General features: G+C 55.7%; 1 protein-coding gene across 6 annotated transcripts in view; it reads left to right on the top strand.

Annotated features, from left to right (window-relative positions):
- Nucleotides 1–24,083, top strand: part of ANXA11 (annexin A11) — a 40,911-nt gene extending 16,828 nt beyond the window's left edge. For 3 of the 6 annotated variants that reach the window (XM_026504555.4, XM_057308359.1, XM_048218925.2), the window contains exons 2-15: nucleotides 7,713–7,775; nucleotides 9,627–9,739; nucleotides 10,603–10,995; nucleotides 12,286–12,373; nucleotides 12,600–12,694; nucleotides 13,431–13,544; nucleotides 15,466–15,556; nucleotides 15,962–16,041; nucleotides 16,165–16,221; nucleotides 18,418–18,511; nucleotides 20,163–20,258; nucleotides 21,199–21,257; nucleotides 21,460–21,582; nucleotides 23,262–24,083. In XM_026504555.4, coding sequence (XP_026360340.1) covers nucleotides 7,721–7,775; nucleotides 9,627–9,739; nucleotides 10,603–10,995; nucleotides 12,286–12,373; nucleotides 12,600–12,694; nucleotides 13,431–13,544; nucleotides 15,466–15,556; nucleotides 15,962–16,041; nucleotides 16,165–16,221; nucleotides 18,418–18,511; nucleotides 20,163–20,258; nucleotides 21,199–21,257; nucleotides 21,460–21,582; nucleotides 23,262–23,321 — 1,518 coding nt within the window. In that variant the 5' untranslated portion in view covers nucleotides 7,713–7,720 and the 3' untranslated portion in view covers nucleotides 23,322–24,083. Of the gene's footprint in view, nucleotides 1–7,712; nucleotides 7,776–9,626; nucleotides 9,740–10,602; nucleotides 10,996–12,285; nucleotides 12,374–12,599; nucleotides 12,695–13,430; nucleotides 13,545–15,465; nucleotides 15,557–15,961; nucleotides 16,042–16,164; nucleotides 16,222–18,417; nucleotides 18,512–20,162; nucleotides 20,259–21,198; nucleotides 21,258–21,459 lie in introns of all 6 variants that reach the window. The other 3 variants (XM_057308355.1, XM_057308358.1, XM_057308356.1) reach the window with 1 other exon arrangement.
- Nucleotides 24,084–24,400: the final 317 nt, after the last annotated feature.

Here is a 24,400-nt window from a genome sequence, read left to right as displayed (position 1 = left end):
CCCTGGGAGGAGGGGTCTTACAGTAGGTCACCTGTGGTGGGACTGGCTGGGACCACCAGACAAGCCAGCCTAGCTCAGGTGGTTTCGCAGCGTGGCTCTGTTAGGAGAAAGCAGGTGGCGAGCAGAGTTCTTCCATGGACACTCTCCCTAGTGTGTGTGTGGCTTGAGAAAACAGTGTCCCTGGTGTATTTTAGCTGCAAAACAAAGGGGGTTGGAAATTAGACAACCTTCAAGGTCCTTTCCAATGGGAACATTTTGGGAGTCTGTCCACCTGGGACTGGGGTAAAAACCTCAAGAGGTGTCCCCTTTCAGAGTCCTAAAATGCAAAAGCAAGGACGAGCCCTGAGAGGGGAAGGCCCCCTCCCATCCCCCCTTCACACTGGGATAGCAAGGTCTAGGGAGATTGGACCCGACTCCGGGTCATTGGTTGGGATCCTTTTCCATAGGAGATTCTTAGAAGGGGATTACTTTTTTTTTTTTTCTTTTTGAGAAAGAGAGTGAGGGAGAGAAAACGTGCGCGAGTGGGGGCGGGCAGAGGGAGAGAGAATCTTAAGCAGGCTCTGTGCATAGCATGGAGCCGGACGCGGGGTTCCATCTCATGACCCTGAGATCATGACCTGAGCTGAAATCAAGGGTTGGACGTGTAACCAGCTCAGCCACCCAGTGCCCCAAGGAAGTGGATTACTTTAGGTAGACGTTTCTGTCTTGCTTTGGGCCTCATTCGCATCCTGTCTGGGTCATTGCCTGCTTTTGTCCAGCCCCGTGACCCGGGAAGGAATGCCCACCGCTCCCAGGGCTGTGTATGGGGGCCAGGAGCTGCTCAGACTGGCTGAGGGCGGGCTAACTCTTCATCTCCCCGAACAGTGCCAGGAGCAATGCCAGGTAGGAATGTGTACCATTAATCACACCTGAGTGTGCCCAAACCTGGCCTGGTGCTGGAGCAAGGAGAGTTTGCAGATAAGCAAATACATCTCTTGCTTTAAAACAGTTGTATACACATATGACAAACATAAACCATATATACACACATGCACATGGATTTATGTGTGTGTTTGGGGGGCATCTTGATTACACATTAGAAACTGCTCAGTGGCGACCTTTGGGGAGAGAATTAGACCTTGGGTTTTCACTTTGTGCTTTTCTGGTTATATTTTAATTTCCCTACAGTGTGTTCTAATCTTTTTGTTTTATTCTTTTATTCTATTTTTTTATTTTCAGTTTTAAATGTAATTTGTTTTTTAGAGCAGTTTTAGGGTCACAGCAGAACGGAGTGGGAAGTCCATTACTATCAACGCCATCAGTATCCATTATCAACACCCCTGCCGGAGGGTTTCGCTGTTGCAACTGGTGAATCTACATGGACAGATCCAGAGTCCATAGTTTACCTTAAGGTTCACCTCTGCTGTTGTATGTTCCATGGGTTTTGACTAATGTAGGCACCATTTTAATATCATGCAGAATAGTTTCACTGGCCTAAAAAAGTCCTCCGTGCTTTGCCTCGTCATCCTTCCCTCCGCCGTAATTCCTGGAAACCACTGACCTTTTTACCACTGATGAGTTTTACCTTTTCCAGACTGTGGAGAGTTGGAATCATGCAGTATGTAGCCTTTTCTCATTTGCACTTAAGCTCCCTGCGTGTCTTTCCATGCACTGATAGCACACTTCTTTCTAACACTGAATAATATTTCATCATCTGGGCATTTATCCATTCACCTACTTAGGACTTCTGGGTTGCTTTCAAATTTTGACCATTATGAACAAAGGTGCTTTACACGTCTGTGTGCAGGTTTTTGCGTGGACAAGTTTTCAGTTCACTGGGGTTTAATACCACGGACTGCTGGATCATAGGGCCAGGATGTGTTTAGTTTTGTAAGAAACCGCCGGACTGTCTTCCGGAGAGTCTGTTCTGTGCCATTCTGCACTCCCATCAGCAGCGAGTGAGAGTTCCGGTTGCTCCACATCCTTGCCAGCGTTTGGTGTTGTCTCTGGTTGGGACTTCGGGCGTTCTGATAAGCGTGCGGTGGTATCCCGTTGTTTGATTTACAACGCCCTAATGAGGTCTGATGGCGAACATCTCTCCGTGTGCTCAGAAGCCATCTGTGTGTCTTCTTCGGGGACATGTCCAGGTCTCTTGCCCATTTTTTAAATCAGATTGTTTTCTTACTGTTAAGTTTTTAAGAGTTCTTTTCTATATTTTGGATAACAGTTCTTGATCAGATGTGTCTTTTGTAAACTTTTTCTCCCAGTTGGTGGCTTGTCTTCTTTTCATTTTTAAAAATGTATCAGCAGAGAATCATCTGAGCTGTATGACTTAAATTCTATATTTTAAATTCTTGTATCAAAACAGATTGAGGATTTAATATTAAAAGATGAATACACAAATGAATCCTCCAGCCACCAGGCTGGGGAAGGCCAGTGGAGGGGTCATCCCACAACAGCCTCCACTCCAGTCCTGGGCCTGCTTGGTTTGCTGCCGGGCACAGAGGGGCGGGAGGTCTCAGAGATGATGCTTCCAGGCCTCAGCCTCAGCCTGCTGCACACTCTGTCCCTGGCTGGGTCCCACGCCGGCCTTCTGGGGAGGACGCTTCTGTATCCTTGTGCCATAACACTGCCACCACTCACCCCTCCTTTCCCTTTCACGTGCTGGAAGTCAGGCTAGACTCCAGGAGGTGTGCAGAACCCAGCCTTCCTGGAGGCCCCCGTCTCCATCTCCCACTGTTGAGGTGGGGAAATGACAAGGCTCTCCGTTATGGCAGGGAGATGAGTGAGTGGGAGGAGTAAGGTTCTTCTTGTTCTGGATGATTCTGTCTCTTCTGCCAACACAGCATTTCTAAATTCCTGTGTTCAAGGACTCTGGCTACTGCCCTTGCGGAACCCTTGAAATTTAACAGTATACTTGCAAATGTATACACAGCTTGGAGAAACAGGCCCTCTTACAGTCCTTGAGAAGTCCCCCACGTAGTGGCCATATACTTTCAAAATTTCCCTGGCCCTCTGAGGCTGGGTTCTCATGGGATCCCGGGATGCCCAGGTCTTGGTGCTTGTCCTCAGAGCCGACGACTGGGAATAAAGGCTGGATAGTAGAAGCTAGAATGTGTCCCAGTACCTGCCAGGAAGGAGTGTTTCCTGGAGTGTGGAGCACAGAACGAGTTACATCAGAATCTCTGGGGGTGGGGATGGGGTGCTTGTTTCGATTTCAGAGTCCTTGGCCCAGCCCAGGCTGAAGGGCCCAGAATGACCGGGGCCAAGGCATAGGCATTTTCAACGAGCTGTCCAGATGATTCTGATGCGTGATGGAGCAGTGCCACCCAAAGTGTGGTCCGTAGTCAAGCAGCATCAGCACCACAACACAGGACGTGTGTGGGAAATGCAGATTTAGGGGCCTGTCCCAAACCTGCTGATTCCGAGACTGTGGGGAAGGGGACCGAGCAATCTGAGCTTTAACAAGTCCCACAGGTGACTGTTTTGCAGACTGAAGTTTGAGAAGCCAGAGAGGGCCACAGCTGGATGAAATCGAGTGCCTAGCGGCAGGCGGATGGACCCAGTGGGAAAGTAAGGGTGGTCTTTGTGCCCCAAAAGCCCAAAAGTGGCAGGCCTGGAGGCTGGAAGTGCCCCAGAGTTGGTTTCTAAGAATTGGCGCAATCCCTAAAGAGGCCGGCTACCTGCCATGCAGAATACGCTCTCTCCGGTGAGTCCGCGTGGCCGTGTCCTGACCAGAGCCACCGCAGACTGGGGGATATACCCCGGCCTGCCAGAACTGTGGAAGGATAGGAGGACGAGAGGCTTGGTCTGTGTGGCAGGTGTGATGATACCTGTGGGCACCAAAGAGAGAACAGATCTGCTGGATTGTAACTCACTGTGTTCTCCTCTGTGGTGGAGAGCGAGTGCTGGACAGGTAAGGGGGAGGGGAAAGCAAGGTTCGGACCACCTAGAAGCCCTGCTCCGAGCGGGGATGGAGCCCAGAACAACTTCAACTGGTATAGCGTGCCCTGCTGGTGGCCAGAGTTACCCGAAGACGATGATGAGCAGATTTCTTAATGTTGAGAAGAGGGAAAGCAGGTAGGCATTGTGAGTCGAAGAGCTGAATCCCCACAGCCTCCCAGTTGGGTAGGCACTGGGGGCAGGGATGGTGCACCCAAGGGCACCCCAGGTCATCCAGCTGCGTGGCTTTTCTCCTGGGGATTATTAGGCAGGTAAACGGGGCGGGGGGGGGGGGGAGAGCTCTAGGCACGAGCCATATGTTCAAATCCTCATTTGACGCAGGTCCTCTTTAAACTGGCGTGAAGTTGATGGGGAAACGTGTGTGGCGTCGTTGTGGTAGAGTTAGGGGCCGGGGTGCCGGCTGCGTGGCTGCACGTGCAGCTGCTGCTGTCGGGCTGGGGCGTGGTCGGCAGTGACAGTTCAGGAGTGTTGTCCTTGGCCCTTTTCCTACCAGTTGCTTGGAAGAAACCAAATGTCATGCTTACCAAACAGAGCTGAGGACTAAGATGTTTGATGCTGGAATGTCCGGACACCTCAGCAGGCTGAGCAGCAGGCAGAACTCGAGGGAGGAGTTGGACAGGACCCACATCAGGGCTCCTTGTCCAGAACACTCTGTGTCCCAACCCGGGGAGGAGGGAGCTGGTGGTCCGGCCCTGCCCTGTGCTCTTCGGGGACCACAGCTGGGGCCTTGGATTCTGAACAGAGCTCCGAGACAGAGAAGGGAACGGTACTGCACACAGGAGATGGTGGGGAGGTGAGGCTGCTCTCAGGGGAGGCCCAGACTGGAAGTGGTCTTTTCAGGGGAGGGGAAGACCCAGGGTTGAAGGCCTGCTGCTCCGACATGGGATTAGACCTGGCTTGCTGCCAAAGGAGAGCTTTTGACTCTTGCTGGAAGTCCGCGAAGCCCTCCCGGGAATGCCGTGCCATCACCCTGGGAGCAGCCCGAGGCCTCCCTGTGCTCCTGCTCCGGGCGGGGACTCACTAGCGGACCCTCCAGGTCTGGGTCCCGTGGTGCGTTTACATAGCACTGCTAACCCCAGGCTCTGAGCCGGGCTGCCTGGGGCTGAATAGAGCCTGTGTGAGGTGTTCAAATGTTGGAAGCACAGCCATGGCCTTCCAGTGAGCTCAGAAATCGCCACCTTGAATTGGGCCTTTTTTAAAGTTGTTTTTTTTAACAGGCAGTACATGCATGTGGCCAAAGAATGCAAATATAAACAGTGAGCTTCATGTCTGTCCCCAGTTTTCCCTTCCAAAGGCAATCAGTGTCACCAAGTTTCTTGTTTATCATTCCGGGGATGGTGTGTGTCTGTGTATATATATTATATGTACCAGCGAGTCTGTTTGCATCTTCTATTTTTAAAGAAATGTTAGCTTAGTAAGCACACCGTGTGCACCGTGTGCACCTTGATCAAGAATTCCGTACGCCCGTACACAGCCATGGCTGATTGTGAAAATAGCTCCGGAGTATTCATTGTACGGACCCGCTCACCAGCCTGCTATGGGTGGGTCGTTAGGGCTTGTTAGCGCAGAACGGCCCCGCTACAGTCCCCGTCCCTGTCGCTTCACGCAGGCCTAAGCGTGCCTGGGAAATACACTTCCAGAGGTGAGTTTCTGGTTCAGAGCGGGTGATTTGACATGTTGACATCTCTGTGTTTGTAATTGGCGATTCTAGCATCTTAGCATGGGTAAATTCCGTTCCTTTTATGTAATTGACGGCTTGCATCATTGGAGTTTCTCTACTGGTCACTGGGTTTTGTTTTTTGGGTTTTGTTTTTGTTGTTTTTTTTTTAATTGCAAAATATTTTTCTTACGTTTATTTTTCCTGTCTTACTGTTGTTTTCCTTATTTGTTTCTTATTGTGCAGAACTTCAGTTTCATGTCTTTGCGGTTCGGGACCACTTCTTATATTTAAATCTCTGGTCTGGCTGAGATTAGTTTTGATGATGGAACAGGGTTGTATCCAGCTTTTGGGTTTTTTTTCTCTCTTCTGGCTGTGGATGGGGCCTTTTGGTCTCATTCCTCTGGGATGAGAGGGGGAGGGTGGCGAGGGGTCTTTGGTGCCCAAAGCTTCTGCTTAAATGTGGTCTCCAGAGGAGAAGGGTGTCAGGGACACGACCACCGCTCATGCTGGCCTCGTGCAGGGCTCTTCGTCTTCCTCCCAGCGTGAGGTTCCTGGCCCATCCAGTCAGTCAGATTTTCAGGCCCTCCTCATCAGCAGGGCCTGAGGATTCCGGCAGGAGGGTCAGGCCGAGGGCAGGGTCTGGGAGGGCTTTGGGCCGACAGCTCAGCCAGCCACAGGGAAAGGAGTCAGACCGAGGGCCTCACCATGGTCTTTGGCCCACGCTGCAGGTGGCCAGTCTTCGCTCTCTCCAGGGTCACTAGGCTATCATCTGGCCTTTCACTGCTCTGCCTACAGTCACCTCTGGACGCACTGACCAAAATACATCCCCATGCCCATCATGCCTGTGGGCCCCGCGGGGACAAGTGGCACCGAAGCAAGCCCTTCAGCCTCCTTGCAAACACCACGCGCAGATCTCCAACGTAGCTGTGAAGGGCAGCTAGAATCCTGTAGGTGAACGATGGCGTCTAGAGCGGTGCTTCTCCAGGTGGGGTCCCCGCAGCAGCAGCGTCACTTGGGAGTTAGTTAGAAATGCAGGTTCTGGTTCTGCGGACTCACTGCCGCGGAGCCCAGCTCCGTGTGCTCAGCAAGCCCTTCGGGCGGTTTGGATGCACACACTGCACTTTAACAGCTCGACTGGCGCCCGACGTGCAAGGGGGGAGCCAGTCTCCTGGGTCAGCAGGTGTGATGGTTGAGGGGGCCTGCAGGTCCCCTGACACCCTTACCAGTCACTGGACGCCTCTGTGACTGCAGCAGCCACTGGCGAGTGAGAGGAAGTAGGTTGCACCACAGTGTGTGTGGCTCGGGTCGCAGCAGATCTGTGTCCCTCCTGGGCAGTGTAACTGGCGTGGGGCCAGGCAGAAGGATCTGTCTGCAGAGGGACTTTGTGAGAGCAGCTGTCCCACCCCGCACCAACAGGCAAGAGCCCTAGGTCCAGGCCTTTCTCCTTCCCTGCTGGTGATCTGCAAGTCACTTCCCCTTTCTGAGCTCCAGCTGTCTCACTTGCCCTCATTCCAGATCCTGGATCACATGAGGCCCTCCTGAGGTCTCTTGTCTCTAGGACTGAGGATTTCATGCCACACTCCCATGCCTGATGAGCCAGCGGTTGGAGAATGAAAACTGTAGCTTGGGGCAAATCCGTGTTGGAGGTCACTGTGGATAGCTCGGGGTCTCTATAGGCTGGGCACAGGGGACGGGGCCTCTGGCTGGATGGTGATGAAGACACCGGAAAATAAAGACAAATAGACCCAGGCCCCTGAGAACGAGGCAGTGCGCGCTCGCCTCTGAGGTTAGAGAACAGCTTCAAACACGCAGTGTCCCATGTCAGCAGAGGTGGGAGTGAAGCGTGTGGGAAAGGGGTCTACGGAAACGCAGCCCCTGGTGTGTGGTGAGCCCTGCATGGCTGCATGTGGGCACGGGCATGGGTCTGCCCCTGGCCACCGTTTCTAGCGGGGGACTTAGCAGGTGGAAGGTAAATTGGGTTGACCCAAGACAGGCCTGATGCAGCCTCTCCTTCTGCAGGGACCTGGCCTGTGGCTGTTGCTGTGCTCGGCGAAGCTGGTGGGAGCTCCCGGCAGAGCCTGAGCACGCTTGCTTTCCTCTTGCCTTTCAGATTAAACCATGAGCTACCCAGGTTACCCCCCGCCCGCAGGCGGCTATCCCCCAGCTGCACCAGGTAAGAAGGTCTGGAGCGGGCAGGGGAGGGAATGCCCTTTCTGCTCAGTGACCAGGAGCGGACAGGGAGGGAGTAACAGTGCTTTCCAGTCACCTCCTCTCTACCCCAAGGGTGCAGCCAGGAAGCGGAAAGGCCTGGATTTGAAGCCCTTCTGGAAAGCCAGGATGAGGCCAGCATGCAGTTTCTTTCTTTGTTAGCTGACAGCAGCAGGCAAATGCCTTCTTTTTCTGGGACTCTGTTTTCTCCTTTGCAAATGGTTTCACATATCTCTCCTTCACTGGGTTGTCCCTGAGACTAGTGAAATCGCCAGGTAAAGCCCTGGCACCAAACAGAAGCACTGTTCAGTGATGATTGCCCTACCCTGCGCTCAGCAGCTGGGCGCCCCTGCCAGGGGAGGAAGTGGGGGCAGTGGCTGAGGGTCAGATGTTCCTGCTGCAGCTGCCAGAGCTGTGGGCTGATAGCACTGGGGCTGCACCCTCGGCCAGGCCAGCAGAACCCGCACCACCACCACCCCCGCCCCTGCGACAACACATCTCTTCACCCTTAGACATCCACTCTTCTGGTCCGGGCCCTCCCAGATTCCTGAAATGAGACTGGGTCCCCAGGGTAGGGGAGGAGACGAGAGGATCATTCCAGGCTGGTCATCCGGAGGTTGCCTGAGCAGTGCCGCCCCTTGCCCCACAAGACCCGCGAGCGCATTCATCTCCCCAGAGCAGAGGTCCTTGAGTCTGAACCCCCATGACCCTGCAGGCCATCCGTGCCCACCCTGCCATTCCGCAGGTGGAGAACATGTGGAGAACAGGTCTCGGCCACCGTCCTGTGGCGTAGCGGGTTGAGTGGGGCCATTTCCCTCTGAACGAGGCCCGGCGCAGGTGTGCCAGCGCTGGCCTCATGGTTGGCCCTCTCTGCAGTAGGGATCCTGCCGTTGTGTCCTACCACCGCCACCTCCACCACACTGAGCAGCAGAGAGGGAGCGAGCTGGGGATTCCTGGCAGGCTCCAGCCTCAGTGTCCCGGAGCCCTGGATCGGAAAAGCTAACCTCGAGGCCCTCGGGGTCTGATCACTGCCCTGGTCAGGAAGGCATCTCAGGCCAGCGGCGCACACAGCGATGCTAGCTACAGCATGGGAGCCCCCACACAGGCGTCAGGTCTTCGTCCTCACCCAGGCCGTTAGAGGCAAACTCGTTATCATCCCCATGTCGGCTGAGGAAGCCGAGCTAGAGGAGCTGAGTGCCTCGCCCCAGGGCACACACCTGGTCCCTCTGGGTTCAGAGCTGGGGCTTTTCACTGCTATTCCCCAACCGCGCCCCCCAGTAGGGACAGGTGTCTGTGTTGCACGACCCAGCGCTGTCTCCTTTCACCCTGTCATCCTGCTCTCCCTCCCTTCACAGACTTGTGATTGCAGACAACCAGTCAGCAGGACACCCACCCTTCCCTGCCATGCTTTCCCTCAATGTGGGTTCTCGGTGCTCTCTGAGCTCACTGCTGTCGTGGGCTGAGCACAGTGTCCCCGAGTGACCTGTTTTTATGTCTGTATTCCCATTCCATGATGGTGAGCCCAGGAGGGCAGTTCGGTCCTTGGTCCTCCTACCTCCTTAATCCCATAGAGGTCTTGGGAATGTTTGCTGATCCCCACCTTCCTCCCTGAAAGGAGGAGGATGTTCCCTCTTTTCTCTTCCTCTGGCAACGGGATTGGGCTCAGCTTTCTTGCCTGAGTGTTTTCTGTGGGGTCTGTAGTGCTGTCCGCAAGGCCCTGCTTGGGCCCCCCCTCCTGACCACCGGAGAGCTTCATGCCCTGCCTTTCCCTGTTGGGAGTGCCGGCAGGTGCTAAAGGGCTTAGTGTTGCTTTCAGGTGGCGGTGCCTGGGGAGGTGCTGGCTACCCCCCGCCCAACATGCCCCCCATCGGGCTGGATAACATGGCCAACTACGCAGGGCAGTTCAACCAGGACTACCTCTCGGGAATGGTGAGTCCAGCCCTCCTGCTGGGGCTGCCCCTGGGGGTCACATCTGCATGGCCAGAGGGACAAGGGCTGCTGGCTTGAGTGGGTTCAGAGGTGTCTGTGTGCATGCCTACCTGTGGGCACCGAGTACTGGGTTGCATCTTAGAACGAAGGGTTTTCGTCGGGGCTTTGTCTGCTCACGGTCCTCTGCATCTCGATTTCCCATCTGTAAAATGAGGGGAAGGGGCGTGCATCGGGTTGCCTGGCCTTTCAGGTTCCTTTCAGCTCTGATTGGATGGGGCGGTGCCTTCATAGAATAGTACTGAGCACCTTTTGTGTGAGTGCAGCAAAGGGTCAGGAGGGAGGTGAGCATATGTGTGTGTGTGTGTGTGTACGTGCGGATGACTGTTCCGCTCGCGCCTGGGAGCGTAGGCAGACATGCTCCTTTTATTTGTTAATTGGCTTGTAAAAGAATATCTTTTATAATCTAAAAACACACGCTTGCTCGGTGTCAGCCATGCGGCCAGTATGCAGTCCCATTTGTGCCAGGCTTGTTCTAGGCACCGGGGATACGTGGACACCACAAACAGAAATCTCAGCCCCGAAGCTCCTGGGAAGACAGTCGCCATAAGTAAACCATGTGGCGTTAGAGCAAATATGGGTGCCTTGGGCATAGGAGCAGATAGAGAGCTCAGGGGTACAGGGAGAGGGAATGGGGACAGTAGTTTCAAGTCGGGTGGTCAGGCTGGGCCTCCCTGAGAAGCCAGGGGTGCTCGGACTCTGAGCTTTGAGTGCTCAGGGCTCAGGTCAGGGAAGGACTGACGGACAGGGTGTGGCCGTGCTCCTCGGGGGGCTGTTCATCTTAGGCCTGCTTTGTGGACTTTCAGGCGTCCAACATGTCCGGGACATTCGGAGGAGCCAACGTGCCAAACCTGTACCCAGGGGCCCCTGGGGGTGGTTACCCTCCCATCCCCCCTGGGGGTTTTGGGCAGCCCCCTTCCGCCCAGCAGCCTGTTCCTCCATATGGAATGTATCCACCCCCTGGAGGAAACCCACCCTCCGGGATGCCTTCATATCCGCCATACCCAGGGGCCCCTGTGCCGGGCCAGCCCATGCCACCCCCTGGCCAGCAGCCCCCGGGGCCCTACCCCGGCCAGCCGCCCATGACCTACCCCGGCCAGCCGCCCATGCCGCCTCCTGGGCAACAGCAGCAGCCAGTGCCAAGCTACCCAGGATACCTGGGGTCCGGGACCGTCACCCCTGCTGTGCCTCCAGCCCAGGTGAGTGCCCACCCTGTGCTGCCCTTTGTCCAGGCTTGGGTGCCAAAAGCCTGAGCCTCGTGGCCCAGTGTCCTCTGCCAGCAAGGCCAGGGAGGATGCAGCGGATGGAGAAGGGCTCTGTCCTCCATCTGTAACTTCTTGTTTTAAAAGAGTGTTGCTTTCTCTCACACACCCCGCTCCTGGTTTGTATTCTAAAGACCTCAGGGAGCTGCCCTGTCTCTCGCAGTCTGGTTAGATGTCCCACGCACAAGTTGGATCCGAACGTCCCAGGGTACTCCTCATTCCTCCTGTGTCATTCACTGCCAGGGCTCTGTGCTTTGTAGGAACTGCCTGGGCCCCCGGCCTCAAGCCTTGTGCCCGGTGGGGCTTAGTCTTCAGTCCCCCGAGGTGCCTCTCAGACTGGTCTTAGAGGGTTTTTAAAACCTCCTTTGGCTAGGGGAGATTGTTGGCAGTTCCTCTGGGGAACTGCTCTCGGCTCATTTTGGAGAGCATTTCGTGTTTGCCGTGCCTAGAATTCATTGCCATGGTTACGGGGCCAAACCAGCCAAGCACAGGGCTAGTGGTATGTGCTCGACTATTATTAGACGGAGGGTCCCTCTCCTCCCTGCCCCCACACTCCCCTCCCCCTGTCCTGCTCTCCATCTTACCTCTACCTTCCCGGTTATCTCTTCTCTGAGCTTCTCTTCCTAACTCTGTAGTGCACTAGCCCGAGAAGGAACCCACCAGAAGACCACTTAGGCAGGAAAACGTGTGTGCTGGGGAGTGCAGCAGTCAGTGTCGGGAAGGAGTCTGGCAGGCAACTAGAGAGCCTAGAGGACAGTGCCAGGAAGAGCAGAGTCCAGGAGGTAGTGAGGTGGTGTGGACCAAGGTAAAGGCCGGACACCAGCATTTCTGGAGGGAACACCTTTTTCCATGTGCACAGAGGTGCTCTGTGGACCACCCAGACCCTGTTAGGAGGGCCCTAATACGTGCTGCCATGTGCTGTGGCAGTGAGGTTCCCAGCCCCGCCCCGCCATCAGGAACCCGGGCCTGTGCTGGAGGAGCTGGGCATAGGGCAGATTTTCATCAGCAGGACTCGGCTAGAGACGGGCTCTAGCCACGGGAGCCAGGCAAAGCCGCAGCACCAGACGTGAGGACGTCTGATGGCCGCAGTAGTCTCGCTCAGTTACTGATTGCAGGCTCCTTCAGGTTCCCGGACTTGTAGTCAGAAGGTCACTTTCAGAGTCTGGGGCGGGGAAGTCTTGCATCTGGGAGATACAACATCTTACGTGAGTCCGTTTGTCCGAGCAGTTTGGAAACCGAGGCACCATCACAGACGCTCCCGGCTTTGACCCCTTGCGAGACGCCGAGGTCCTGCGGAAAGCTATGAAAGGCTTTGGTGAGGGACCCCAGGTGGCTCGGATCCTAGCAGTTACCTGGCGGCTCTGTGCAGGGTTGCTGGGAGGAGGGAACCTGGTCCCGGCGGTGGCGGTGGAAGAGGAGGTAGATGTAGGGGTGCAGTTGGGATGCCCAGGAGAACGGGAGGGCCCAGGCCAGGGAAGCTTCCAGCTGCAGAGCTTCCCTGAGACCCCAGCCCTGCCCACATCCACCGCTTCCTCCCACAGGGACTGACGAGCAGGCCATCATTGACTGCCTGGGGAGTCGCTCCAATAAGCAGCGGCAGCAGATCCTCCTGTCCTTCAAGACCGCTTATGGGAAGGTGAGTGGGGGTGGGGGGAAGGGAAGCCTGGTTCCCGCTGAACCGAGGCCTGTCCTCCAGCATAGCCCCACTCACCCCTGCTTTTCTTTAGTGCCAGGAGAGCCTAGATCTTCTGGGTGGGCAGTAAGGCCCATTAGGCGTTTCCTGCTACCCACCCAGCAGTGGCCTCTCGGCTGATGGCATCTTCTAGAACAGAAGGGTGCTCTGAAGGGAAAATCCAAAAGTCCACAGGGTACTGAGGTTTGATGAGAGGCGCCCGGAGATCTGGGTTCTAGCCCTGGGTCTGCCATGCCTCACGGAGTATTTCCCTTCGGTTCCCACCAGGCCAGTTTTTCCTCCTGGGCACCCAGGCTGCTAATCCCTGCTGTCTTCATGACCACCCTAGGAGGTGGGGCTTGGAGAGGAGCTTTGAAGGAAAAGGCTTGCAGTTCTGCACACATGCGTGGGGATGTATTTTGAACTCCTGAGCTTTTGAACCTTAGGTAAACACTGGGTGAATTGAATCGACTGGTGTTCTAGGCCTGGGTTCAGCCTGAATGTGCCATGGGTCCCCTGGGAAGCTGACTGAATTGCAGCCTTCAGCTCAGCAGGTCTGGACTGGCTGATATTTGGCTTTTCTGCCAGGCCCTGGCCGACAGAGATGCTGCTGGTCCTCGGGTCTGCGATATTGTCCCTATTAGTCACCTCCTGTGGATTCTCAAAATAGGTTTGTTTGTCTGTTTGAATATTTGATCAGGATTTGATCAAAGATCTGAAATCTGAACTGTCAGGAAACTTTGAGAAGACAATCTTGGCTCTCATGAAGACCCCGGTCCTCTTCGATGTCTATGAGATAAAGGAAGCCATCAAGGTATGTACGTGTTTGTGTCTGTGTGTGTGTTCATTTGCTCACGTGGACACACGGGCCAGGGAACAGTCTGGACTGCACGGTGGGGCTTAACCCATTCATTAGCTGCTGTTGTCAGCGTGGTTCCTGGACGCTCTCGGGTTGGTGCTGTAGAAAGGGTGACTTCAGTGACTTTCCCAAGAGGCGAAACAGGTGTCATTTGTCATCAGGGAGCATCTGAGGCTGTCCATCCTAAAAGCACGGTGGCAGCTGAGTGATAGAGCTGATGGTGACGCGGTGCCAGGAACGGGTATGAGGCCGAGGGTGGAATCATTCTCCTTCGTTAGGACTCTGTTAGCAAACAACAGAAACAGGTTTAAGGGAAACAGGTGCAGAATCCATTATGAGGGTAAAGGTGAACGGCCTGGCTTGAGAAGGGGCGGGGACCCAGGCAGGATTTCTCTTGTCTCTGCTGCTTCCTGAGTGCCCACCTCATTCTTCCATCTGCTGGGGGCCCGATCCATTCACCTCTCAGAAACTGGGCCAAAGAAAAGACCAGCTGTCCCTCAGTCCAAATTCCAAATAGAAGCAGACTGACTGGCCTACTTAAGGGTTACTGTCTGTCCCCTGTCCAGTCACTTGTGACCAAAGGGAGTGTCGTCTACATTCTGTACAGTCCCGTGGCTCCTAAAACCCACAGCAGGTACCCTGTGAATGGGGTGGGGGCAGCTCCCAGAGAAGGGGCACCTCCTTGTGAATGGAGCGGGTGCTCCAAAAGGAATCTGTCATTTTTCAGCGGCTGGATAGACACAATGACTCTTCCTGCCGCCAAGAGGAGAGGCAGAGAATTCAGTAAGGAGCATGGAGGGGGGAGAGGACCCTGCTGAGATCCTCAGACCTGCTGTCTTCTAGGGAGGGGTCAGCAGGCAGCTGGGGACAGCACCCAGGGAGCGGCCCCAGACCTCTGCCCCGTGCAGCTGCTGCCCCCAGCAGGCTTCATGAGCTGGTGGCGGTTCTGGAGTCTAGGAAACCGCACAGGGCTGGGGTCACCCGTCATTGACGGACGAGCTCTGTGTCCTTGAGCAAGTGCGACGAGCTCTTTCTTGTGGCGTGTGGTGACACGGAGCATGGTGGCGAGCAGAAGCGCTTTGCGAGCTCTGAGGACTTGAACAGTGGTGCTCATTATGAAAATAGCTCCCCCTCTGCTGTGCTGCCTACGGGCCTGGCGCTGTTCTAAGTGCTTCACATGCATAACATGTAATCCTCAGGACTTTGCAGGAGGCAGGTGTTAGCGGCACTCCCATTTGACGCACAAGGAACCTGAGGCACAGAGAGGTGAAGTAAGGTGTCTGAGGTCACACAGCTAACAAGCAGCAGGCCCACCTTCAAGCCCGCCTAGCAGCCAGACAGCTGCCTGTGTCCTCCACCTTCCCCCCGCCCCTCATGGGCTCCTCTCTCTCGGCCTCGTCAGTGCTGCCTCTTCTAGATATCTTCAGGTGCCCCACAGTCCAGTCCAGGGCTCTCCTCTTTCCACACTTCTACTCATGCTTTATACCCATTTTTCACTTGTGTCTTGTCTCGTTCATGAGCTGAACTTGGAATAAAACAGATCTGGGTCTACATCTCAACCCACCATTTACTGTGTGGCCTCGGACAAGTCACCACACCTCTCTAATGCTCAGTTTCCTGGTGGGGGAATGAGCGTGGTCCTTCGTGAGACCTCTGTTCGTGACCACATCACGCTCATGATCTGGCACTTTTCTGGGCCTGGGGCGGTGGAGGGGAGCTTGGCTGCCTCAGGCCTGGACAGCAGCAGCAGCAGGGCCACCGGGGCGGCCGCTACTGCTGGGATTTGTGCCATGGGGCAGAGGACACCTGCTCTCTTCCCTGGGTGCCGGTGAGGGAGCTGTGACAAGCTTGTGGTTTGTGTTCTCTGCCACCTTAGGGGGCTGGCACTGATGAAGCCTGCCTAATCGAGATCTTCGCCTCCCGCAGCAATGAGCACATCCGGGAATTAAGCAGAGCCTACAAAACAGGTTAGGCTTGCGCCCATGCCTCAGCCCTGCACAGACTCCTATGCTTCCTGGGCCTTGGCCACACCCTCTCCCACGGCCTCTCAGACCTTCTTGGCCTTCTTATCACCTCATCTCTTGCCCCCCCCAACACGTGGGGCCTTGATGCAAGACCCAGCCCTGCCTGCTGTTTGCACACGGGGCAGGTGACTAAGGTAAGGGTGGGGTGGGGAGGGAAGAACCTCTTGGGTGTGGTCTGGGCCGAGCCTGACAGAGGCCAGGTCTGCCTGGAGGTCACAGCCCCCTTGTCCCTGGAGGGCCGTGTGGACCACCTGTCTCATCGCACCCAGGACTCCTGGGCCCTTCTCTTGCCGGTGTCTGCAGCTGACTGTGGCTGCAGGGTGAGACTTCCCTGTGTCTCCCTTTCAGAATTCAAAAAGACCCTGGAGGAGGCCATCCGAAGCGACACATCGGGGCACTTCCAGCGGCTCCTCATCTCTCTGTCTCAGGTACCCTTCCCACCCACGATGGAGCTCAGGGCTCAGAGCAGAGAGAGGTGGAAAAGGCACGGGGACAGGGAAGGTACGCAACTGCAGGGAGCGGCCTTGACCGTACCTCCTGCTTCCTTTCAGGGGAACCGGGATGAAAGCACCAATGTGGACATGACGCTGGTCCAGAGAGATGCCCAGGTGGGTGTGATGGTCAGGTGCCCCAGCTGGGCTCCTGGAGTCAGGGCACGCCCCCCGCTTTCTTCTTCATGAGGGAGGGGCTCTGGGGTAGAAAGAGCAACTGATAAGGAACGGGTTCCAGATGCTGTGAGTCTCGGGTGGGCTCTGCTGCTTATCACCCCTGAGACCTTGAGTGTCCCCCTGCCTCTGTAGGCTTCTGATCCCCCCTCGGCGTGAACCTGGGAGACAATCAAGTGTGACAAGAGCTGGTAGGTTGTGATGGGTGTGGGATTTCATGTGACCTGGTCCTCTGCCTGTGTTCGGTTGCATATGTCATTGTGTTTGCAGACGGGCAGACATTACACTTGCCTGTTTGGCTTTTGAAGGTCAGAGCCTAGAAACCAGCTGTCACATTAGTTGTGCGGTCTTAGAATTGTGCCTGGGTCCCCAGATGGGCGTGATTGTAGACAAAAGGCAGTGGTCTCTCCCATTCCCTCTCTCTGTTGGGTCGTCACCTCTCTGGAGGAGCTTGGGTTTCCCACTGATGAACTTGGACCACAGCAGTTCTGGCTGGAGAGAGCCATAGCTTCCTGGTGGGATGGAGCTGGCTAGGCCTCTCTCCCCCTTTGTCGCCCCTGCCACCCCCAGCCTGGCATTTACCAGGAGCTGCCAGTGGTCCCCTTATTTCTGCCATCTGTCAGGCTGAAGAGGACCTCTGTGGAGGGCCCTTTTTTAGGGCTGGAAGATAGCTGCTCTTCTGATCTGGTCCATTTCCTTTCCAGATGGGGACACTGAGGCACAGGGAGGTTGAGCCTTGTCTCGGCCATACCCCAGATGCCCTCCTTTAGAGTCTGCCTTCACATCTCCCCTGGCTTGAGACATGCACTCCCATTTCTGGACTCAGGGCTGGGCATCCCCAGGCTCCCAGCCCTGGCCCTTGCCCCAGTGGGAATTCTCCTGTTCCTGCTTTCCTGTCTGCTAGACGGGCCTGCATTCCCTGACCGAGGCAGAAGCTGCCTTACTTTCAAGGTTTTGTGCCCACTTCTCTGTCTTCTTAGTTGTGGACCTGTTCCTGCCTTACCTTGACCTGTGGGATCTCTGAGCCCCTGGTGGCTGCCCTCCTCCCCTGGCCATCAGTGCCTTGAGATCCAAGAGCCATCTGGTGTGGGGGGTTGAAAATTGGCAAATATTTGGGGCGCAAACTTGCAAAAATTTAACAAGCAAGTGCAAATTCTGCCTGTTTGCAAATATTCTTATGGTATACGCAGGGAAACACAGGGAAAGTGCCAGCCGCATGCAGTCCCACATCCATAATTGTAATCTAGTCATTGTTCTAGTACTGTCGTAATATTTATTGTTCCCCCTTATAGATAGGGAAACTACTTATAAAGATTGGGAAATTTTATACAGAAATCTGAATTTCTGGAGGCGCCTGAGTGGCTCAGTCAGTTAAGCGTCTGCCTTCAGCTCAGGCCACCGTCCCAGGGTCCTGGGATCGAGCCCCGCATCGGGCTCCCTGCTCAGTGGGGAACCTGCTTCTCCCTCTCCCGCTCCCCTTCCTTGTGCTCTCTCTATCAGATAAATAAATAAAATCTTAAAAAACAAATCCGGATTTCTGGTAACCGTGGGCCCGCGCCCCTCTGTTAAAGGGCCCAGCGGTGTGCTGAGACCGATCACCCCTCCGCATGCCCAGCCTCCGTCCCCACCACCTTCTGGCCTTACAGCTGGCTTGTTTCCCTCATTTAAGTTCCCCGGCTAACCGCTTTGGGCTTTCAAATTTGTGACCCCGAATCTAATCTGACCTTCGCATTTCAGAGGTGAGGAAGTGCGGCTGCAGGAGGGCCCTGGAGCCCCCCAGCAAGTTGGCAGCAGAGCTAGGACCAGCCCAGCCCTCGTTCTGCTGTCCCCCTCCTTGTGCTGCTGCTCCCTCACTGGGATTAAAGCTGTCCCTTGCCTGTCCCGGCCTCAGCAGGCCTTGGTGCTCCTGGTCCTGGCTGTCCTGCGCTCGCCCCCTGCCCCGCCCACCAGCCTGCCTCAGAATCCTGTGTTGCCTGGCGAGACGATGCGTGGATGGTGTCTAGTCCACGCTGCATGGAGCACAGCCAGGGCCCTGCTCCTGTTTCCTTCCCGAGTGGACCTGCACGGCTGTCCTTGGTCACCTGGGCCCGGTCTCTGGGGTGAGGCCCACATTGCATGCCCATCTTCCCCTCTGTCCAGGAGCTGTATGCAGCTGGGGAGAACCGCCTGGGAACAGATGAGTCCAAGTTCAACGCAATTCTGTGCTCCCGGAGCCGGGCCCACCTGGTGGCAGGTAAGGCGGTCTCAGGCCTCCTTAGGGCCAGGTAGATGAGGGCAGACAAGATATGAAGGGGAGACAGCCAGCAGGAACCCTTGGCAGTCCCACTGTGCCTGGGGCTTACTCTTCCTTAAAAGAGCCCCCTGGTGGTGATAGAAAAGATCTTATCAGCGGGTTTCCGGAGTTTCCGCGTTCATCTGGTTCTGGAGGAAAGCAAAGGAAGAGGTGAGAGAAGTGGCAGCCTCCTGCTGGCTGCCGTCTTTATACCCCGGAAGGTGGAAATTAGAGTTGAGAACTTAGAGTTGAGAGAGCCTTCAAGAGCTCCTGATCCGATGCTTTCCAAAGCGTGGCGTACAAAAATCAGCATGGCAGTTGATCGCTGTGCTGTACGAACATACATTGTATACTCATTCATTCGGGGTCTGTAAACCAGGCTCCTGCCCCGTGCCAGGTCCCGGAGTGGGCGTGGGGAAGCCGCAGGGTGCAGCATGTGGAACCGCTGCTGTCCTGAGGCTCACATTCTTGTTCTGGGAGACAGGCTGTAAACAAAAATTAAGTGAAATCCGTGCCAGATGGTAAATACTTTAGTGACAGACAATAAAGTTGGAAACAGGGATAGGGAGTGGTGCGGGGGTCAGGGATGGTGCTTGGGGTGGTCCTTGCTGAGGTCATGACATTCCAGTTAAAAACAGGACAGGGCTGCAAGTGCAAAGGCCCTGAGTTGGGGGGGAGGTCAGGACTGAGAATGACAGCCACACTTAGCAGCACGGTGGGGGCCTGAGTGAACACCCAGGCCCCTGGTCTGTGCACGCGCTAAGGCCAGAGCTAGAGTTAGCACACGGGTCTCCACTGGGCCACCTGCCTCACTAGGAGCCTGGAGTGCCGCTGCCGTGGCCGTTCAGCTTGTCCTCGGGGAGGCTGTGGGGGCCAGAAGGGCATTAGCTCATAGTCCGACTGAGAGACAAGACAGACACGTGGAATGATGGAGAAGGAATGTGGGCATGGACTGAAAGTGAAGGGATTTGAGAAGAGAGTGAAAACTCTGCCGGTGTGTGTGGAGGGGTGCTGGTGGGGTAGTTAAGGTGTGACCCGGGTGAGCCATGAGCTGATGGGAGCGGGTTGCACGTGCGTCGTGGGGTGAAGAGCCTGCCTGACTCGAGAGCTGGGTGGGCCTGGTCAGTGGGGCCGCCTGGGGAACCGTAAGCCGAGGGCAGAGGTGGGCTCTGGCAAGGCCGGGAGTGTCCCATGATCGTTTGCTCGGGCGGCCACAACAAAACACCGCAGACCAAGTGACCTACGTGACAGATACTCATTTTCTCACCGTCCTGGGGGCTGGAAGTCCCAGACCAAGGTGTCAGCGGGTGGGTTTCTTCCGAGGCCTCTCCTGGCCTGCAGATGGCCGGCTTCTTGCCGTGTTCTAAAACATTCTCTCCCCCATGTGCATCCCTGGTGTTTCCCTGTGTGTCCAGATCTCTTCTTACAAGGCCACTGGTCAGATTGGGTTAGGGGCCACGCTAAGGGCCTCGTTCTAATTTAATCACCTCTTTAAAGGCTGTACGTCCAAATATAGTTACATTCTGAGGTGTACTGGGGGTGAGGACGTCACCGTAGGACTTTGTGGGGACAGAATTCAGTCCGTAACTTGTTCCTTCTCTCTTTCCACTAGTTTTCAACGAGTATCAGCGGATGACAGGCCGAGACATCGAGAAGAGCATCTGCCGGGAGATGTCCGGGGACCTGGAGCGGGGCATGCTGGCCGTGGGTAGGCGTCCCGGGCCCGCCTTGCCGCCTGCCCACCTGGGGCTGGTGTGCGTTGTCCGTTTGCAGGGTGTTCACCCTTCTCTGGCTGCGGAACTCGTGATCCAGGATTGCTAAATCCTGTGCCGAAATGGTGGGAAAGCAGCGTGCGTCCCGGCTCGCGGTGTACTGTACCTCCAACTGCCCGGGGTGGGGGGTGCTGTGTATATTTCAGGCACCGCTCTGGGGAAGGAGCTGCGGCGTGGGCACCAGTGGGACAGCGGCCAGCTGCCCTCCCGGAGGAAGATGACTCACATCCTGCCAAGTTTCCTCTAAAAATACATCCCTGCAGGCAGTTGTCAGATGTTTGTGATGGAAACACGTGGAAAGCTTTTTACTTGCAACAGCAGAGCAGGCCCTGGCTCGGGAAAGCTGGCTTCGCTCCCGGAACCGTGGAGTGCCTCTTGCGGGGACCGTGCCCTCTGCAGCAGGGCCCGACCCGCTCTGCGGCTGCCTGCCTGCCCAGGCCTCGCAGCTTCTCCGTACCCTGTGGGGAGGTCACAGTCTGGCCGTCTTTTGCTGTGCTTTTCTTGGAGCTTTCTGGCCAGGGCAGATGGCGAATCCTCCCCATTTCCCTGTGTGTCCCCCAGGACACAGGGATCGTGGCCTGAGACATTCGTGCCACTCGGTCGTCCTTCCTCCGTGGAGGTCACAGCCCCTAGGTTGCCCCGCACGCCGGAGCAGCACTGTTGCCCGGAAGGAGGTCAAGGTTGGGGTCCGGGCTGTGCGTGTTTCTCTTCCAAAGAGCCGGAGCCAGGATCACAGATAATTGAGCCTGGAGGAGAACGAGGAGAGGAAGGTGGATGTGTCCCATGTGGCCTCGCACAAGGGCACTCGTTCTCTCCATGGCCCCTTGGGCCGAGAGTTTTCTGCAAATGGAGTTATGCTCTGTTTCTCTCTTCTAGTGAAATGTCTCAAGAATACTCCAGCCTTCTTTGCTGAAAGGCTCAACAAGGCCATGAGGGTACGTGCCTCCCATGTGCAGGGGTCTGGGCAGGGAATGGGGGGGGTTGTCTCAGCCCCCCCCCCCCCCCGTGACCGGGACCTTGCTCAGGGCAGAAGGCACGAGGAGAGCCACCCCTCAGCCAAGAGGACAGAGGGCCCACGGGGGGAGGGTGGGACAGTAAGGAGGCCCGTTGCTCATGCCCTTGGTGGACTCTCCTCAGGGAGTGGGAACGAAGGACCGGACCCTCATTCGCATCATGGTGTCTCGCAGTGAGACCGACCTCCTGGACATCAGAATGGAGTACAAGCGGCTGTACGGCAAGTCGCTGTACCACGACATCTCGGTACGGCCCTCTGGGGGGCGAGCGGCCTGGCTCCTGCAGACCTCCCTGGCCACTCCCCTTGGCCCCTGTACCTCCCTGCTCGGAACTGTGGCCACCTTGGCCCCTGCCGTGCACGGGCGTCCTGCCTGTGGGCTTCGTACTTGCTCTCTTCGACTTCTCTTGGTTTGTCCAGTCGCCCCCCAGACTCTTAGAAGCTCCTGAGGGCAGGCTGGGTCTTGCCCCTGCTGGTGCCCCCGCCCTATCTCCCCAGCACCCACCATCCCTGCTGCTCAGTAGATGCAAGGGAGGGGGAGTCCCAGCACCGGCATTGGGGAAGAGGCAGGGCCTCCCCACCTTGGCACTCGGGCACCCTGTGAGTCCGTGACCTGTCGGTGAGGACTCCTGTCCCGAGGCGATGAGTCCTTCTGTCACCCAGCTGCACGGCAGAGGCAGCCCTGGAAGCACTTGAGCGCCAGGGCTCTGGGGTCACGCGGCCTGGAGTCCAGTCTGGCTCTTGTCACTTGCTGACTGTGTGACCATGAGCAGCTTCCTTACCCTCCCCGAGCCCCAGTGCCGTCATCCCCAAGAGAGGGACAACAGTAGTCCCCCCGCCCCCAGGACTTCAGGGAGTCTGAACGAGGCGGTCCTTGTCAGGCACACAGTGTGACCCGTGTTAAGTGTCTCAGAAGCGTTAGCTACACTTTTGTCGCCGTGCGCGGGGGCCAGTCTGACAGAATGAATGCCTTCTGACCGTTAAGTTCTGAACTTGCATGAGAGCCTTGAAACCAGAGTCACTACAACCAGCTTCTGATTTCAGACCCCCTCGGACTGGATGTCGGGCCCGTCTGATTTCAGACCCCCTCAGACTTGATGTCGGGCCTGTCACCGAGAACAGCTCATCTCCACTTTCTGGCTGTAAAACTGCTGCTGTTGATAGCAGACGATTCGTAGTTATTCACAAAGTGGCTCCCGTGTACCCGTGGGCTACTGGAAGAGGCCATAGGCCTCACCCCCGAGGAAGGACGTGGTGGAAGGACATGGTCAGACGTTAGCTAACCGTGGGGCGCCTGGCTGGCTCAGTCAGTAGAATGTGCGACTCTTGATCTTGGGGTTATGAGTTCAAGCCCCACGTAAATAAAGAATAAATAAAATTAACATTTAAAATAAATAATTTTTTTTAAAGAAGTTAGCTAAGTGTGTTCTGCACTTCTAATGGGAGTGTGACAGAGTCAGGGAGGAGAGGCCGGTGTGAGCGGGGACACCCAGGTGGTAGCAGTGCCGTGCACTCCACGCTCCGGCCGCAGGAGATCGCACTCCAGAGCGCGTGTAGGACCGCGTCATGTGAGCCTTGGTCCAGCACAACGAAGATGCACCAAGAAAAGGCCGCCATGAGTTAACCCTGAGTTAGGGGTTTGGGGGAGCTGTTCTAAATTTTGCGTGTCTATTTTTCAAATTCTGACTTTGATCATTGGGGTGAATGTAGCTGTCTTTTTTCCAGCAGGGGGTTGGGGAGGCTGAGCCGCATGCTCCGGGCTAGGTTTGGGCCGCCTTGAGCCTGTCCCACACTGGGACCAGGGGTGGGGACTCTCCCCGCCGGGGCCCACCTCCCTGCAGCAGCGCTTGGGCAGAAGAAAATCAGGAGATAGGCCAAAACTGGCCGCAGCTCCCTTAACTGATGTTTTCCTTGTTTCTGCTACCAGGGAGACACTTCGGGGGATTACCAGAAGATTCTGCTGAAGATCTGTGGTGGCAACGACTGAGCTGTGACTGGTGGCTCACCCTTCTGTCCGCCTGCCAGCAACAGCGATGCCAGGAAAAGGTCAAAAGAATGTCCATCTGTTTCTAACAAGTTCACAAAAGAGTCCCCCGGGTGTCCCGGTGCAGCCCGTCCGTCAGTAGAGCCTTGGCCCATCCCCCACCTCCGCCCTCCTCTCCTGCTCCGTGTAACGCGCTCGTGCTGTAGGACCTGGGTCCCTCTCTCAGGGCGCCTTTTCCTCCCCAGCCCTCACGGCCGCTTGCTGCTAAAGCAGACATTTTATTTCCTGACTCACACAATCAGTCTCTTTTGCTTGTGGCTGAGACTCTTGGCTTCCTATTAGTCATGTAATTTTAAATTTTTATTTGGAGACATCTTTTTTTTTTAATAGTCCTTGCCAGACAGATGCATACGAGTCTTTGCTGCGTACACATTTTGGGTGAGAGGTTGGCGGGGGAGCACCGTGTCCTCAGTAAGGAGTAAAAGGGAAGACCTTTAACAATAATCTTTGCGTCTGGTGAGAATGTGTCATCAGCTTTGTTATTGCCAAACTCACTCCTTAGAGTTTTCTTAGAAAAGAAAGAAGAAGAAGAGAAAGGCCAGAAAGTCATCTGTTCCTTCTTCCATGCAAAACCATGAGAACAAAGCCAGCTCCCTGCCCGTGACAGGGTTTCTTGTAATTTGGAATGTGCCTTAAACCTGAATGTTAATAGCCAAAAACTTTCTAAATTAAAGTCAGCCAGCTCTGGAACATTTTGGAAATGTTTCCCTGGTGCCAGCTTGTTTTCTTCTGCCTCATGATTCTGCCTGTAGCTCAGGGTTCTCGCCTTTAATAGCCAGTGAAAATTTATATGACTTTAAGTAGAAACTTATGCTCAGGAGACTGTGAGCATAGGTAATTTATGGAGGCCCGGGTTGTAAGGAATGAGAAGGGAGGTTCCTGAAATCCGTGCTCCGGGCCCAGATGCTAAAGAGGTGTGTGGATTTTCAGATGCGGGTGTGGTGCAGTCCACCGAGGACAAGGTAGGAAGAGTGTGGTCCTTCATCCGGGTCCTGAAGAAGAGGCACGGGCAGGAGGGCATG

Source organism: Ursus arctos, unplaced genomic scaffold (genome assembly GCF_023065955.2).
Source record: "Ursus arctos isolate Adak ecotype North America unplaced genomic scaffold, UrsArc2.0 scaffold_7, whole genome shotgun sequence".
Taxonomy (NCBI): Eukaryota; Metazoa; Chordata; class Mammalia; order Carnivora; family Ursidae; genus Ursus; species Ursus arctos.
Note: the sequence above shows the minus strand (reverse complement) of the source record. Positions and strands in the feature narration are given on the sequence as shown.